Source organism: Marmota flaviventris, chromosome 7 (genome assembly GCF_047511675.1).
Source record: "Marmota flaviventris isolate mMarFla1 chromosome 7, mMarFla1.hap1, whole genome shotgun sequence".
Lineage (NCBI taxonomy): Eukaryota > Metazoa > Chordata > Mammalia > Rodentia > Sciuridae > Marmota > Marmota flaviventris.
The window spans coordinates 63,331,725-63,350,155 of record NC_092504.1 but is presented as its reverse complement, the minus strand read 5'-3'; the positions used below and the strand labels follow the sequence as shown (position 1 = coordinate 63,350,155).

The following is an 18,431-nucleotide window of genomic DNA, read 5'->3' as shown; positions in this document are numbered from 1 at the left end:
AAAAAAAAAATTGTTGGTGCATTATAATTATACACAATAGTGGGATTCATTGTGATACATGCATATAATGTAATTTGGTCAATTTCATTCCCTAGCACTTCCTCTTTCCTTCCTTTTTCCCTCCCTGCTCAACTGGTCTCCTTTGTATTTTCATGAGATCCCTCTTTTCTCCCCTTTTTCTGTCTGCTTCCACATACAACATACATGCAGACAGAAAAATTACAACCGTTGACATTCTGAGTCTGGCTTATTCCACTTAACATGGTGTTTTCCAGTTCTATCCATTTCCTTGTAAAAAGACATAATTTGGTTCTTTATGACTGAATAGAACTCCATAATGTATATACACTGTAATTTCTTTGTCTATTCATCTGTTGATGGACAACTAAACTGTTTCTATAATTTGGCTATTGTGAATTGATCTGTTGTAAATGTGGGTATGTATGTATCACTACTACACTATGCTGATTTTATTTTATTTATTTTTTATGGTGCTGGGGATTGTGCCTTGTGCATGAGAGGCAAGCACTCTACCAACTGAGCTATATCCCCAGCACTGACTTTAATTCTTTTGGATAAATACTGAGAAGTAATTTAACTGGCAAAAACCCAGTTAGACCAGGAATGTTGCAACTTCCACAAGAAAAAACTAGAAATTATGTCTCCTTGCCTTTTTGTTATCCTAGAATTAATTTTTCTCATATAATTATTTTGAAATCTATTCACAATTTCTGATAATCTGCACATTCTATATTGCTTTTTTCTTTGCAGGTCATTTTGTTCTCATCAAGAAATTCTTCCAGGAAAGGTACAGTGGTCCATGTCTGTAATCCCAGTGACTCAGGAGGCTGATTCACAAGGATGGTGAGTTGGAGAACAACCTCAGCAAATTAGTGAGGTCGTAAGCACCTTAGGTAGACCCTGTCTTAAAATTTAAAACAAACAAACAAACAAAAAATGGCTGGGGGATGTAGTTTAGTGGTGAAGTGCCACTGATTTGAATCCCTATTATAAAAACAAAAATAGAAAAAAAGAAAAAGAATATTCTACCTCCCTATTATCACATTTAGATTTCTCTCCTCTATTAGAGAAAAGAGAATTAAGGAAAGTTAAGTGGTCTAAGATTATATTAAATAAGTGATTAAACCAGGAAGTCAAATTTCTTCTCACAATGCCCAACATGTTTTCTTAATGTCATATCACTTGTTTAACTATATTAGTTTGACCTTATACATCACTTCCTCTCAATTATCACTCTTTCCTCCCACACATATTTCCATACAATAATGTATATGGGCTTTCAAACCAATTGCTCCTGACACAATACTATCAGTGACTTCTATACCCATAGTCCTTATAGTAAAGGACTTCCTAATGACATTTAAAGACAATTGGGACTTACGTGGAAATAATGTAGAGCTGATGAAACAGATTTCTGGTATCTCTACAATCAGGAATTCTATAAATTGAAGGATGTCTTCCCTCATCATACCCAAGGACAGTGAATCCAAACTGTTTCTGAATATTGTGCCTTATTCCATCATTCATCATTGGCAAGAGTAGTTAAGTTACATATCCTAGACTTGGAAAATAATTATAAAATTTAAACTTACATTGAAAACATTATCAATTATTATAATTCTTACATCAGTGAGGCCAGCCATGAAACCACTCTATGTAATTAAAATTGAGGAAATTTAATATGTAGGTAATGAGTTCTGCAAGAGCCGAGAAGCCAATAGGGTATGGGGAAGCAACCAAAAGTTTAGCAATTGTAGGAAGCCACTAACAATTCTAGGGCTCAATGTACATAGGAGAGAAGTTTTACTTCCATATACTAGGAGCTGCTTGTGGGAATCAGAACTCAATATTGTCTGTCTAGTAGGGAGCTAAATCCTCAGAGAAAATCATCCACTACTGTAAGACACTGCTGAGAATGAGCCAATGAGGGAGAATTATTTGGCTTTCTCCTAACCTTCCTCTCTACTATTATCCCCAGTCCCATCCCTACCTCCCCTAGGTCAAATATCTCTGGAAGCCACATGACAAGGAAATGTGAGAAATAGAGTTTGCAGGTAAATCGTCACAAATGAACATTAGTACAATAGACCATGACCAACTTACTTCCCAAGCCAAAAAATAAATTTAGAGCTCTAAACTGATTACTAAATTATGTTCAATTTACATTTCTTTTAGATAATGAAAATGATCTGCAAATCTCTGAGTAGCCTAGACAGTGTAGCATTTGGTAGATAATGTAGTTGGTTAGTGAATATAATGCTAAGTATAAAAAGTGTAACATCATAAATACCATCATATTTTTTCATTATGCACTTTAAGCAATGATAATAGATACCACCACACAAAAATATGCACTGTAATCATACAATTTATTTATATTTCATAAAGAAAGGACTTGTTTAGCTTGTCTTAATATACTTGTACCTCCAATTACATATTTATTCTATAAGCACCCATTCAAGACACACTATACAGCATGCAATTTGCTAGTCCCTAAAAACAACAGTTTTCATAAGGCAAGGTCATGTTCTCAAGAAACAGAGGAGAAAATATTTAAGAAAGCATGAAATACACATACAGATATGAGTGAAACTGATACACGAATAAGGAAGCAATTCGATTTTCTCAGGAAAACATAGTAAGAGACAGCTTCATATAAAGGGTGACATGTGTCTCAAATCTGAAAAGATGAGAAAGAGCCAAAGCAAATACTATGGCTACTTGAACCTTGTCCAGGCAATTCTCCCACATGCAACAATAATCATTACAATGGCTGCTTGCCTATCACATCTAGAAATTAAGTCTGATTATATTTCAGAATTAATCAAAATGTTGAATCATTGGAAAACTTCAAGAAAAGGCCTAACAAAATCCTTCACATTTGCATTCATTAGGCAAAGCAGACCTAGCAGAGACAGAATTTTGAATATTTTCAAGTAGTGCATAGTACAGTATTACCACCACTTCCTGTCATCAGATCCTTCCTTTTGTTAACCTGAATCTCACATACTACTAAATATGATCCAGAAAAGGTTCTTTAATTCATTTTATTTTATTTTATAATACAACCCAAAAACCATACAGAACTTCAGTTCACATTGATCCAAATTTATTGAGGCTTTTTTTTTTGTTCTCCCAAACTTGGAAAAGGGTTGTAGATAATTTTTGTCTACTAGAAACTGTCTTTAGATGTTTATATTTCATTTCATTCGCTATTCCCTTCCAGGAAATCTAAATTCTTAAATAGACCTTCTTATTACAAAGACTCTAAAAAACATATGCGAATACTTTTCTCATTTCTCACTTTAGAACATGACATACCATTATTGCCAGGATTGAGTTTCTCTTCTAGGATAAAAACTGCCTAAAAGTCCCACTCATATTTAACAAGTGTCCACCTTCTTGGGTGTAGCCAGCTATTGCTGCACAACATTTGGGATGTGCTTCTAATCCAAAGCTTCCATTATATCTGATATAAATTAGCATCCTAGAGTCAGGACATTTGTCATAAGAAGCCAAAGAGGCTTTTTCCTTCTTTAAAGAAAACTTGTTGAGGACTTGATCAGAATGAAATTTTCTTTGATAATCATCTGGCTCACATTACCTTTTGCTATGAGAAAAAAGGAATTGTATTAGGTGTGAACACAAATTCATAAAGACAAAGATAACCCAGTGCCTAAACTAAGTCAGTTTTCCTTTGACTTGTCCCTTTGCCTGCAGTTGCTATTCTAATTGAGGATTAGTCCGCTTTGGTCTAGAGCGCCTCTCTACCTATAGCTAGTCCACATACAATCACAGAAGTCCTAAACATATGATTGCATTCTAATGTTAGCCTAATAAAATATACATTTTTATTAATCTCTGTTTGCCATTGGCTCATATTAAATGCAAAGGCACTTTTCGGTCTTATAACTATTACCCACTGTCAGAGTAAAGTATTAACTTAAAATGATTTTTTAAAAAAAATTATTTTCTAATATTTATTTAGACATGGCCTGTTTGTGGCACTATCAGGGGGAAAAAAGTCATTTTGGAATATGTGGTAAAATTACTGGATTTAAGAACTTTGATGCTGTTTTCAACACGGCATTGGAAAAATGAAAGAGAAAGCAAAAGAAGAAAAAGTATGATATTTGTTAGAAATATATCTGGTAAAAGATTCATATCGAGAATGTATTTTTGAAAAAAAACTCCTAAGTATTAATGTGAAAAAGACACACAATAGAAAAAAATTAGCAAAAGACTTGAGCAGTAACATTCCAAAAGAGAATATAAAAAAATTAATAAGTCTCAAAAGGTGCTCAACCTCGCCAGTCACCAGGGAAATGCAAAATGAAACCACACACAAAAATTGATAAAATGAAAAAGATGGGAAATACCTAATGTTGATAAGAATGTGTACCAACCAGTTTGGAAAATTGCTTGGCAATATTTATAAAACTTGCACATCACTACATCTGCTGATCCTAATTGTATGTAAATATGTGTCAATATTCAATAACACAAATAACCATCAACAGTAAAATGGATGAATGAATTGTGATATTCCGGCAATGGAATATACAACAGGAACGAATATAAAGAACCCTCAAGTGTACACAACAAAAGTATCTGAAACTCACGAGTGGGGAAATAAACAAAATTAAAAAGAGACCCTGCACAGAAAAAAAAATGCATTTATACAAAGTCTCTTAGAAGTTTAGTGCTAGTTTGGGGATGTGGGGTGTGGCAGATATTGGAAGGGAGCATATATGGGACTCCTGAAGGGGTGCAGGCAATGATCTGAATTCTGGTTATATGGGTTTGTTCAGATGGCGAAAACATATCTAGATGCACTCAAAAGTTAAAACTGAATCAAAGATAATAACATCAATAGGTCACTTCATTTAAACCCTAAGGATTCTCAAGAACACCCGCTCCGCACCCCCTCGCCAGGAGCGAGGGAACAAAGAGGTGGAACTTCATTGGCTGGGGCGGGCACTTCCGGAGTCACTTGGCACCACCCTTTCCGCCTCTGGCCTTCCCGCCTTCCCACCTCCACGCCCTATGCGCTAGGTTTTGGCTGCCGGGACTCAATTAGCCGAGGCGAACCGGGCCCCTTGTGCTGGCGATAGCCTTTTTCTGTTCACCTCAGTCCAACCGGCTCCCTGCCCGCTGCCATTATGAACATCCGCAATGCTCGGCCAGACGACCTGATGAACATGCAACACTGCAACCTCCTCTGCCTTCCCGAGAACTACCAGATGAAATACTATTTCTACCATGGCCTTTCCTGGCCTCAGCTCTCCTACATCGCTGAGGACGAGGACGGGAAGATTGTGGGCTATGTCCTGGCCAAGATGGAAGAGGACCCTGATGATGTCCCCCATGGGCATATCACCTCACTGGCTGTGAAGCGCTCACACCGGCGCCTCGGCCTGGCTCAGAAGCTGATGGACCAGGCCTCTCGGGCCATGATAGAGAACTTTAGTGCCAAGTATGTGTCCCTGCACGTCAGGAAGAGTAACCGGGCGGCCTTGCACCTCTATTCTAACACTCTCAACTTTCAGGTCAGTGAGGTGGAACCCAAATACTATGCAGACGGGGAAGATGCTTATGCTATGAAGCGGGATCTCTCACAAATGGCAGATGAGCTAAGAAGGCAGCCGGAGCTGAAGGAGAAGGGCGGGTATGTGGTGCTGGGCTCCAGGGAGAACCAGGAGAGCCAGAGCAGCACACTTCCTGGTTCTAAAAAGACCTGTCAGCAGGAGAACCCGGCTGTCCCTGATAGTGGGAGTGACAGCAAGGAACCTAGCGAATCCACGGGGAGCACTGATGTCCAGGACAGCTCAGAAGACTTGGATTCCGCCTCCTAGAGCCTGCTTGAGGTATTCTCTCTTCCCTGATCCATCGCTTCCTATCCTATAATCCTTGCATCATACCTTGGCCTGCCCAATCACATCCTATCTTAGACCATTCCAGTCATACTAGGTTTCACCTTAAAAACTACCTGTTACTTTAGGGAAGAGTTGTAGTGTAGGTTGGAAGGAGTAGTGTAGTGTAGGTTGCTCACTCTTGGAAGTAAATGTGACACTAACATACAGCGTGTAGATCAAATTAAGTAAAAGAAACATACATTTATCCTGCTTTTTTGGTATGGGTTCTAATTCAGGGTAACCATGTAGTTGGTGAAAGAAATTTCTTTTTTTTAGAATTCCAGTAAATAAGTGGGGATGAATTATAAAATCATATAAAATTATAAAATCATCATTTTGCTTGATGAAATAATGGATCTAGCCAATGATTATCAATAGCTAATACATTAGGTGAAACTTGGAGTATTTTGTCACGATGGATCGGACTCACAACAAACACTTGAAGTCAGTCATCAATCTTAACATCACTAAAAGTAGACATAAATATTATGTACCTCCCAATTCAACAGAAATTACATAGCATCAATTATGAAATATTCTTGCCAAAAGAAAATTGTATGTGTATGTAAAATGCAACTACCACTGTTACAGAAAATAGTTGGAACTATATAGGAGAATGCTGTTAACCTAATCTAGAATGAGAAAATTTCTATAGAACAAATGACCGTTTTTTTTTTAACAAGTAAATAGCATTTTTTTTAAAGGAGGAAAGGAGTTTCTATTAAAGCAAACTTTAAAAATATCAACCAAACTCAAATGTTAGGAATATTGGATCCTAATTCAAATATGCCAAGTCCAAAACTTTTAAGATAACCAGGCAAAATTTGAACATGAACTGTATTCTATTAAGAATTTAAAGATTTTTTTAAATAATTTTGTTAAGTTTGCTAAATGTTATTATATTGTTAGATTATAAAAAGTCTTTATCTTTTAGGTCTGGCACAGTGATGCACCCTGTAATCCTAGTGACTCAGGAGGCTGAGGCAGGAGGATGGCAAGTCAGAGGCCAGCCCCAGAAACTTAGTGAGACCCTGTCTAAAAATAAAAAGGGCTGGGAATGTAGCTCAGTAGTAAAGTGCCTCTGGGTTCCATCCGCAGTACCAAAAAAAAAAGTATTTTTTAAGAGATGCATACTAAAATAATTACAGTTGAAATAATGTTGTCTACAATTTGTTCTAAAATCCTACTGTAAAAAAAGAAAAAAAAAATGAGGAGGAGGAGGTGAAATGAAATAGAATGGCTGCCTGGGGGCATGGCTCAATGGCACAACACCCTGGTTCAATACCCAGCACTAAAGATAAAAAATAAGGATTGCAATATATGGTAATTGTTAAGGTGAGAAATGGGTACTCAGGGGGTTCCTTATTATATATTTTTTAATGTGAAAAAAATTAACATGAAAAAACAAAGAGAAAAATAGCTATTGTACTTTATAAAACATACTAAAAAGCCACTGAAAAGTAGTTTGAAAAGACTGCTTTTTTGCAAATAATATCATTTGAAATGATATAATACCAGAATATTTCTTCCATCAAAGAATTTTTATCCCTTTAACAATTTCAAGGGTTGGTGAGCTTTTGGCAATTTTGAACTTTTAACTTCTTACCCTAGTGACCTTACCCTTACATGTGTAAATGGACTTCTGGCAAAGTCCAGTGTGGGTACACTGCATATAATTTAAACGAGTGCTATTTGACCAGTTTAGTCATTCATAAAAATTCTTACTTGCCAGGCATTAGATTTGGAGCTGGGTATACAGCAGTGATCAGGACAGACTGATGTTTATAGTATATAGCATTTAAGAATAAGTTAGACTATATTTTTATGCTGAGATCCTGGATATCCAGCACACTAACCACATTTTATTTTCATTCATTTATAGTTCTATAGGTTAAAATTGTTTGGATACATTAATTTCTTGGGGGCTAGAAAGAGACTATCCTCAAAGGAGTCTTTGCATCTGCCTTTTAATAACCTGAAGGTTTCACAGTATGATTTGTTTGATCTAGGGTTAAAATAAAGGCAGCAAAATAGTCTAAGAGGGAAGATAAAATTATATAAAACTTAATACCTTGAAAGAAGTATTGGCAAATTTATAACTGTCTTTAAAAAAACCCTGGAGAGCTCTATCAAGGCTATTTTATTTAAATCAACAGACTATTAAAAAATCATCAACTTTCAAATTTCTGTATAGAAGGACTTATTCAATATTGATCTAATTTTTATGGCTCTTTGTTTCTCTTTATATTAAACTCTAGCTAATAAGAACAGTAATAAGAGATTGCTTTAAAACTGTGTGTGTCTGTGTGTGTGTGTGTGTGTGTGTGTGTGTGTGTATCTAAGTGCTTTTTAATTCTTCCAACTTTATATATCTGTATATAAATATATAAACATATATATTGTATATAAATATATAAACATATATATTTATATATAGATATATAAAGTTGGAAGAATTAAAAAGTACTTAGCATCTGCTATGAGAAACAAAATTAGCTGCCATTCTAGTAAGGGAAAAAAAATGTTAAATAAGAAAATTAATTATTTTGTGGCAGATATAAACTCAGTGTACAAATTCAAAATTCAAAAACATTATGCTGCTTTTTTATATTACTATAATTGTTGTGTTGTAAGTTAATGTTTTTCCCACATTAATCTTCACTTTCTTCCCAGGTAGAATCTGTTGAGATATTTTTAATCATCCCATCTAATCTTGTCCTCACTCTTCACTTCTGGGTCTTTTCCACCCATAGTCTTCTTTAGATCTTGGGTACTCTATACCATGTTTGGGCTGTTTTGTAACAAAGGTTTATTATTTTGTATAATAACTGCTAACAACTGCTGTAAAAAGTAACCTCCAAGGGAGGGAGTATGGGGATAGGAAAGACAGTGGAATGAGATGGATGTCATTACCCTAAGTACATGTATGAAGAAACGATTGGTGTGGCTCTACTTTGTGTACAACCAGAGACATGAAAAACTGTGCTCTATATATGTAATTTGAATTGAAATGCATTATGCTGTCATATATAACAAATTAGAATAAATAAATAAATAAAATTTAAAAAATAACCTCCAAATATCAGTAACTAAACACATTAAAATCTTATTGTTCACTTCAATGTGGTGGGGTTATATAGAGCAGAGGAAAAAAGGAACTGTACTCCAGAAAGGCATTTGAGGATCCATTTAGAGGGGATTTTTGTTAATTTTCTTCTGTAGCCCCTTTGGGCAATCTAGTGAAGCCTGAGAATCCCACCTCAGAAAAATGTTTTATAAAGCAATAAAAATCATATGGGATTATAAAAGAAAATAACGTTTTGAAATACAGTTATCCCTATTTTTAAAATGCCTTTTATCATAATATATGTACTTATTAGAATATGAAGTTTAAAAATCTACCAGTGTGTCTATTGATTATAGTTATTTCAAAGAAAATTTGAGTGTAAATATTGAGATCTCTAATAACAGTGATATAATTTGAACATGATTTTCATTGGTGAAAGAGTATTACTAATACTCCTGTTCACTAGTGCTTATATTCATGGTTGAAAGAAATGCTAAGTTTCAGTTCTTGAATTGGTGTCTGCCATTTTATAGAATCGTGTCTTCTACTGTGTCATAGACACTCCGGTAGCAGATAAGGGAAGAAAGTACACATAGAAGTTCATATAGGTTTTAAAAGTGAGTCCCATTTCCCCAGCTAATTGCATAGGAGACTGGGAAACGTAGTTTAGCTTTGTGCTCAGGAGGGAAAGAAAGGAGTCTGGTAAGAGCACAGTGAAGTGTTTGCCACAATGGGAAGCTTCCCATTGTGCTCTGGAATGTGGGAATTTGAGCTAGTAGCATGGGATCCTTGTTGCTTCCCCCTCCACTGACATAGTATATTAAGTTATTTTGCATACACACATAACATATATTTCTTCTGCTTTTGCACAAGCCGGGGCATAGCAAACTATGAAATTCTACCACCTTGTTGCTGTCATGATGCCTCTCAATGAAGCCTACAGAATTGACCTCTCTACTCCTAAATCCTCAAAACTGTCTGAAGCTTCACTTTTAACCCATTCACCAGCAAGTCACCAGAACATAGGCCTAGCTTCCTAATGGGAAAGAAAAAAAAGAAAAGGAAAAAAAAAGTTTCTTACTTGCCACAATTGTGGTGCTACTCTTATGGAGCTAGAGTTCAGATATGTATAGAAAAATGTCCTGAAAAGATTAAGTTTCATTTTCTGTTATTTCCACATTTTTGGGTCTGAGCAACAGAGACAGTTAAAGAAGTGATGGTGAGTAGGACAGCTGATGAAGGAAAATAGTGTATTTTCATGTAAAAAGCAGTAATAAAAATTATTGCTAACACTGTAGAACTCACTATGCCATATTTACTATTCTATGGACTGTCTTTGAAGTGTCTCATTTAGTTCTTCTGATGTTGCTGTGAAGTAGGTACTGTTACTCCAGTTTACAGAGGAGGAAATCATGTCACAGAGAGGGCTGCTCATCATATAGGTAGTAAGTAGAGAACAGAGGTTCACACTTACGTAGTCAGACTCCACAACTGTGAGGATTAAATAAGATGATTTCTATAAATTGCTAAGCACAACTCCTCACATAATAAATATTCTGTAGATTTGGACCCTTAAAATGATCTCTAGTACTAGTAACTATTCAGGTTCTCTGCTTCTCTGCAGTAATCAAATGATAGAATGTTGTGTATGAATAGCAACAGTTTGCAGTCTTGGAAGGGGGATGCATCTTAACAATTAAAATAGCTTTCACTGACAAGCTGAATGTCAAAGCATTCAGCTGAATCAACACTCATCAGCAGCAAAGTTTCTAGGGAGCCATAGCAATGAAGACAGGTCAGTTCAAAACATGCTGGTTGAGGCAGGAATGCCATCAAACTGCTGCACATCTCCTGACAAAAAATATGTGTCTGATGATTAATAACCAAAAAAAAAAAAGCAAAATCTTAGCGTTTTCAATTGAGCAGACAATATTGAGTTAACTAAGGTTACTTCGGTGACTCTCCCTTTCTGGTTTATTCTTCCTGTCGCTAAGCTGTCATTCTAACAAAAAGTTGTTAAATGTTCACATGAGCATTCACTGAAATAGACTGTTCTTAATTTTACCAGACAACTAATTATAACTGGAATGATATAATGAAATATGGAAGAAAGTTAGAGACTGACAGGTCTGGTAAATTCCTAGTATAACCTTACCCCAGATATGCCAAAAACCATAGATTTCAAATGCATCTGCACTCTATGAAGAAAAGGAGGGGGTTGGGAAAAGATAAAATATTGTTTTGAAATACTAATCAGAAAGATTTCATTTGTTGAATTATTTATAATCTCTAACAATGTCACCTTTCAATCAGTGTATGGTGTACATTTAGGATGAATGAAATACCAACTTTGTCAGAGATAACTGATTAAAGCAGAGATTCTCCTAAATCCTTTTTCTGGGTACTCTCTATGCTCTAGTGTATAAAATATAATATACTTTATGGTAGAAGAGGTAAGGAAAATAGAATATTAAAAATTCTGTAAATGGATAATGGATCAAAGGGCCAGAGCAAAAGCCTTTCTGAAAACATTCTGCAGTGCTATTTTTATAGATTAATATCTTTATAACATTATAGAATATTTTTAAAGTAAAGCCATAGAATTCTGTTATGTGTTCATAAAATCACATTAACAATTAGTGTATATTCCTCAGACTTCCCTAACCAACCATTAAGAAAACCTGGTAAAAACTTGATCTTAATAAGCTAAGAAATTAAAGGCTATAATGTTCATATTTTTTATTATTATTTTTATTCTAATTTGTTATTTGTGACTATAACATTCATATATTGAAGGGAATCTTTATGAAACTGTCTATACTATTAAACTACCCTAGAACACTTATTACAATTGTTTAGCTTTTAATTTCTTAAAAATACCAAGCAGTGTTTACTGAGATAATTAAAACAATCGTGTAATGTTTAGTTTTTCTATAATTTCTTTTGCATACCTATACTAACAGTGTGTATAATAAAATGAGAAAGGTAATAATGATAGTATTTTTAACCTATTCCTTCACATCTTCCTCTTCAATTGGATTTTATATCATTCTGCAGTTTGATTCATCATTGTGATTCTGGAAACAGACTTTTCTATAATGATGACTTTGTACAAAAAAATGCTTTTTGTTTCTCTAGATAGTAACTTCTATCTATTACTTCTGTGTGCAAATGACAGGTGGGAAAAGATAATTCACCTTTATAGTTGTGGCATACTACTGTGTTGTATTCCACTAGCCTTTCTTTAGTTTAAATATTCTTTTCATGCATTACATAAATCTCTTTACCTTAAGGATAGGGTCTATGTCTTAAATGTTTCCTTAATGCCTGGCAGATTATTCATTCATGGTAGTTACTAGTGAGCAGCCATTGATTTATTGGATAAATGGGTGGATCTTCTAAAGTACCCATATTGTAATTTTAAAGAGAAAATAATGTATATAAATACTACTTTCTGTTACTTAATGTAGGTACGGCACTTTAAATTATGAATAAAGATACATAGTGTGTGTTTTGTGTTCCTATTCTGGTCTCAGAAAAAGAAAATAATACTTAAAGAACTGGACACATTGCATCTAACTTATCAAGAGCCAAGAAAGTCTCATTTTTTTAGAATTTAAGTTCCTTTTGAGTGAAGTTGGATGGTATAAGATTTAAAGATGGGAGCGGAAGGATCTGTTTTAGGTTTGCAAAAGGTTCTTCAGGACAAATCTTAATATTTCACTGTTCTACATACACACACACACACACACCTATACACACCTTTATTCTAAAGGCAGAAATAGCTTTAGGTATCAGGACATATATTCATATGTCCTCCTGGTAGGGAGGGGAGGATCAGTCTGGATTTTTTGTATTATTATCTAAGTTCTCCCTGAGTTCCGTGGAGATAAATATAGTCCAAACATGGTTACTTGTTGCCTTACTGATCTACTACTGAAGCCTGTCATTGGTTAAACTAGTATTCTTCCATAGCTTTCCAGTGCAACCATAGCCTTTTGTCCTCCCTTACTCATTTACTCTCTTACTTCTCAACAGCGTTGCAGGTCCACACGTCTCAGCCATATCTACCCTCTGAATGCTGGCTTAACCTGTCTGCTGTGCAGCATCTGCTCTGAGGTCATCTCACAGTGATCTGAAAGACTTCTGATTTTCAACTCTCAACAACTTTCCATATATCCTACTGAGATCATAAAGGAAGACCTGGATGCAAGAGTGACTGTGCAAGACCCAAGGAAGCTTGAGCCTGCAGTTACAGAACCTTCCTTGGCCGACCAATTCCATGCTGCCATTTTCTTTTGTTTGTAGTTGTCCTATGTTGAGTGTGGTTATCCTGCAAGGTTGTTTCTTGGAATGCTAAACAGGAAGGAGAGCAAATTCTTGAAACTTCCTAAATTTCAGTTTTTGCCATTATTTATCTGATTTTTGTTCTTGAAAGGGTAGACAGGACCACTGCGTCAGACCGCATGCCCCTTTCCTCCACTTTTCTGGTAGAAATATCTATTTCCTTGTCCCCTCTCTGGAACTTTCCCTTTGTCCTATGCTCTTCCTTCTTAAAGAGGCATTTTCCCCCTTCCCAGTAGGAGAAGGTAGTAAGTGTTTCTGGCATACAAGCAGAAGTTGGAATCCCTAATCCACTTGATTGTGTGAGTTTGTGGATTGTTTTTTGTAATGATGAAACTTGCCATTTCTTGAGGATCTGTAGTGTTCACATACAGTGCTGTGACATTTATTAATAATATATTTAATTCTATCAACAACTCTGTGAGGTAGGCAGTCATCATCTTTGTTTTACAGATGAGGAAACTGAAGCTCAAAAAAGCAAAAGAAGTGTCCAGAATCTGAACCTAAGTCTGTTTGAATTCAAAGCCAGAGTTCCTTCTGCTTCCCTATTGCCACTCTTTTTGCCTTTTATTTACAAAAATATTAAAACTTCAACAGAAAGGAGAATCTGCTGTTTAAGTATGTTAACTGTTGACTTAATGTATGACAACTATATGTCATCTGTAAATATTTTATATAACCTTCAGTTGTATTCCTCTTTTTAGTATTTTTAATTTAGTAAAAATAAGACAAAGTACTTTGACCTCTCCCATGAAAGTCACTAGATAAATCCAGAGTTATCATTACTGAACATTGTTTTTATGTTCACTAAATGTGAATTACCAAAGTATATAGCATATTTCATGTTTAAATTTTTATGAAAACTGGTGTATATGGATTTAAGTCTAAGCCCTGACATTAACTATCTGATGACAAGAGATAAGTCTTTTCTCTGTAATCATAATCAGCCCTGCTAAGTACTTCTTACAAATCTACCCCAGTGTACTCTGAGAATTTCTGCCTAATGTTATTCTTAAATGATTGCCTGAGGCAGATATAAAAGTCTTTTTTTGTGTGTGTGTGCATAAGTAGAATTTGCCATTTTGTGTGCCAATACAAATCTCACATCTATCTTTCCATCTTTTTAATTTTCTCCCTTACCTTTGAAACTATTTTATTCTTTCCCCACAAACATGTGTTTATCTCTTTATTTTTAAATATTACAGCTTTCTAACATCTGTCTCTAGGGCAGTATAATCTTACTGATGAAATATTCCATGTTTTCCTTGAGCTCTTGTCAATATGTCTTCATGTTAACAGCTCAGCAGATGGAGAAACAGAAGGAGTAGCCTCAGCTTACCTGAGTGATTTCTCTCCAGCACCAAGCACATTGACTGTCTCTAGTAACTATTGATAAGAGTTGGAACAATTGAAAAATAAGAAATGATATCTGACTTTGCAGTGAAATTTACTAAAACTATTGGCTGCTGTTCTGTGTTACTAGGAGACAACAGAAATTAAAGCAACCTACCTAGTTTGGGCTATGCCTATTTAGATAATGAGAGTAAAATAAACAATAATACTAATATTGCTTTGGGCATAAATTAGCATGTTCCCAGGTGGTTCCAGGGTAATAATGGTGATTTAGCAGCAGCAGTGGCTTTTTGCAACACAGAAATTGTGGGAGCCTCTGGCACTGCTTTTTGTAATAGCATTGTTCTTTTTACACAGGATAAATTATGTTTTTTTTTTTTCCCCCTGAACGACTGCCTGCTTTTACTGAAGCATAATCCTAGAGAGACCAAAGCAAGGCTTTGAAGCAAGGATGTAGTAAATAGTGTGAATACCCTTGTGCCAGCCATAGGGAATGACCCACACCCCTTTCTTTCATATGCATCTTTAAAGAAACAATATTGAGTGGGCTCAGGTTTGTCAGTAAATTGTTCAAAGATGTTAGTGTCATCAGGATGACACTTTGGTTAAAAGAAACTTGTGAATGCAGCCTGTGAGTTACCTAGTTACAAATCTATGGATTTCACTTTGGAGATAAGAACAAGAGGGAAGAAGAGATGACTCTCTTAAATAAAAATAATGGAGTATGTGGATGAGTGAGAGAAATGGGAATAGTGCTGGAAATTAGAACAAAGCAGTGAAGCTTTGGAAAGGATCAAGAAATAGCTTAAACAGAGTTTTCTCAAATTTTTACATATAAGTAAATCATCTTGGGTTTATGTTAAAATGCAAATTTTGTTTCAGTAGGTCTGAGGTGGGGCCTGAGTATCTGCATTTCTAAGTAGTTCTGCACAATGCTGATATTGCTAGTCCAGAAAGCATATTTTTATAAGTAAGGGCCTTAAAACTCATTTCTAACCCTGGTACTGCAGTTCAGATAACCTGTGACTCACCTTTAGATTGATTTGGATTAGACCCTAAAGAATTCAAAATCTCATTATTAACTATATACTCACATAAATCCTGTTTATCTTTGAGATTGTGTCATGAGGTTGTTGGCCTAATAATTTAAGTAAAAATTTCAAACATATCAAAATGTATACAATAAAAATTATTTATATACAGTGTATGAAATCTATCAATAACATTACATCTTATATTAGGATGCTTTGATAAATTTTTCATCTTTGGCATCTAAACAAATAGAATGAGATTTTTAAATTTTTCATTTCTAACTCTATTGTGTTCATTGGTCAATAAACTACCCCAGACACTAAAATTGTTTTTCATTCTAACAAGATTTGACAGGGGATTTGAAAGGTACTGCTACGTCTCTCTCTTTCTCTATTCATCCCTCTCCCTGCCCCCCCTCGCTGTCTGAGCCTAGACCTGCTCTTTATTGGAAATAGTACAGGAAATACTTCCAAGAGCTATTTCCCATTCAAGGAGAATAATTTCTATCCCAGTGTTTCTCAAATATAGTCTATATACCTGTTGCATCAGAATCACCCAGATGCTTTGTTAAAAATTAAGTTTCTTTGATTCTGGTTCAGATTTACAAAATCAGAGCTCTGTATTTAATAAGTTCAGGTGATTCTTTTGCAGTGTCATCTGTAAACCACTGATTAATACAAGGCATTGAAATTTTCAAAAAGAATTTAAAGGCACTCTCCATTGTTAATAAGCTATAGATTTAAATTAATTTTAATATAGGACTCAGAACTTATACAACATTTTTTTTATTATAAAATATGGGAGTAGTTGAGGTGGTATATGGGATTTATTTTCTCATTTTCTGTACATATAAAACATCTCTAATTTAAAAATTAAAAACAATTTTACATAAGTGAATATTTGATAAATATGTGTGATTGTACATATATTTTATGTGTGTTATCATGTGTATTCTTTTGAGGGCATTCTTTTTCATCATTACTCCTCACCACCTCCTGTCCTTACTTTTTAGACAAACAAGAGCTACAACTTATCCTTAGTGGTATATGACAAACCTGAAGAGTGATATCACTCAATACAAATCACACTAGGAAATTTTCCTAATTTTGTTTCCACAGGGGGGAAAAATCAAATTTTGTAATGTCCTCTTAGAAACCAGACACCTGGTAAGTGTAGAGCCACACACACTTTTGCTTGTGTCATCATCATCTGAGTGTCTTGGGATTGAACTTTCATTAACAATCCCTAGCCAAAAGCCAATGAAACAGACCAAGTAACATATCAAGGTCCTCTTCATACATTTTTCCCAGATATGAATGCTTTTTTGAAGTCTTGAAAGGCACATCATTTCCTTGAGATGCACTTAAAGGGTTATTTAAATGCCCACATTTCTTAAATGGAAATTACATTTTGTGAAGTTTTGAAAAATCTTCATTATATATCATACATACATTGCTTTCCTAGCCAAAATTAGGATAGATTTTCCATCTTTGGAATGGGGTCATCACCTCACCTGCATATTATAAACAATGACACACATTTACATATATATATATATATATATATATATATATATATATATATATAAACAGTACTTAGCAAGTTGAGCAATTTTTATAAGAGATGATTTAATAAAGTATGAAATCATACACCATACACCTCAGGGTCCAAGTGCTTATGTTTTAGTCCTATTTTGGCTTATTACCATCTGGATATCCTCTGGCACATCAATGTTCCCCTTTACAAAGTAGAGATAAACAATAGCATGCACTCTGGGGTACTGTGTAATGAGATAATATAAGGAAAATGCATTGTCATTTGTTAAAAGACATGTAAGTAATATTGCTAACATTTATACTTTCAGAGATTTTTATCCCCAAGTTTAAACTGCTATGAAATAATAGTGGTCATTTTCTTTTTACTCTCTAGCTGCCCAGAAAAAAAATAAATAAATCAGTGTTTTAGGAAATTTTTCATCAAAATAATATGCGCATTTATGTGAGCATTTTAAGGGATGAAATATGAAGACAGGAGTTAATTCCTGTAAATATAACAAATCTGTTCATTTGAGAAGAAAATGTGGCTTAATAAGTTGTTTGTCTCTTGTTCTCTATAATCTAAGCATTCATATGTAATAAGTTATTCATACCAATCAAATTATGCTTATTCTCTCATTTACATGGTTTTGAGTAAGAAATTCAAACACTCAAGTGTAACCAAAGTTTTCATATACTCAAAAATTTTAGTAAACCACTAGGATAAGCATCTGGCTGGTTTTCCGTGGAACTACACACAGTGTTAATTCCTGTCTAACTTTCATTCCTGAAAACAAATATGAAAATTAAAAGATGACTATCAAATAATAGCTGTCATAAAGAATTTTGAATGAAAATATGTAGGAAGCTTCTAGGAAACAATTATTTCTAATTGTTCCTTTGACATTCCATCCATTTTACATCCTAGAACAGTGTATCTTAATGAGTTTCCTGGGAGGTGAGAGGTATGCCTTCCCTTTGTGAAGTGGCAGAATGTGAAGAAAAAGGTGAGCAAAAAAGCAGCACCACAGAAATACCTTTAAAGAGATCTAAAAATGATCCCTTAAGCAGATCATTTTAGAAAGGTGTACACATGGAACTTGAAGATATATGATTCAAGTCCTTTAAGATCACTCATTCCTTTGTGTCTCTTGAACAAGCTCT

At 34.7% G+C, this 18,431-nt stretch overlaps 1 protein-coding gene across 1 annotated transcript; it reads left to right on the top strand.

Moving 5' to 3' along the window:
* The first annotated feature begins 5,133 nt into the window (after positions 1-5,133).
* Positions 5,134-5,876, top strand: Naa11 (N-alpha-acetyltransferase 11, NatA catalytic subunit). Its single transcript, XM_027939862.3, has one exon. It carries the CDS (start codon positions 5,184-5,186, stop codon positions 5,874-5,876), a length of 693 nt encoding a protein of 230 aa, XP_027795663.2. The 5' UTR covers positions 5,134-5,183.
* The last annotated feature ends 12,555 nt before the right edge of the window (positions 5,877-18,431 follow it).

Bases quoted from the DNA above. Each gene is read 5' to 3' on its own strand.
- Naa11 (XM_027939862.3), top strand. From the start codon at position 5,184: ATGAACATCCGCAATGCTCGGCCAGACGACCTGATGAACATGCAACAC.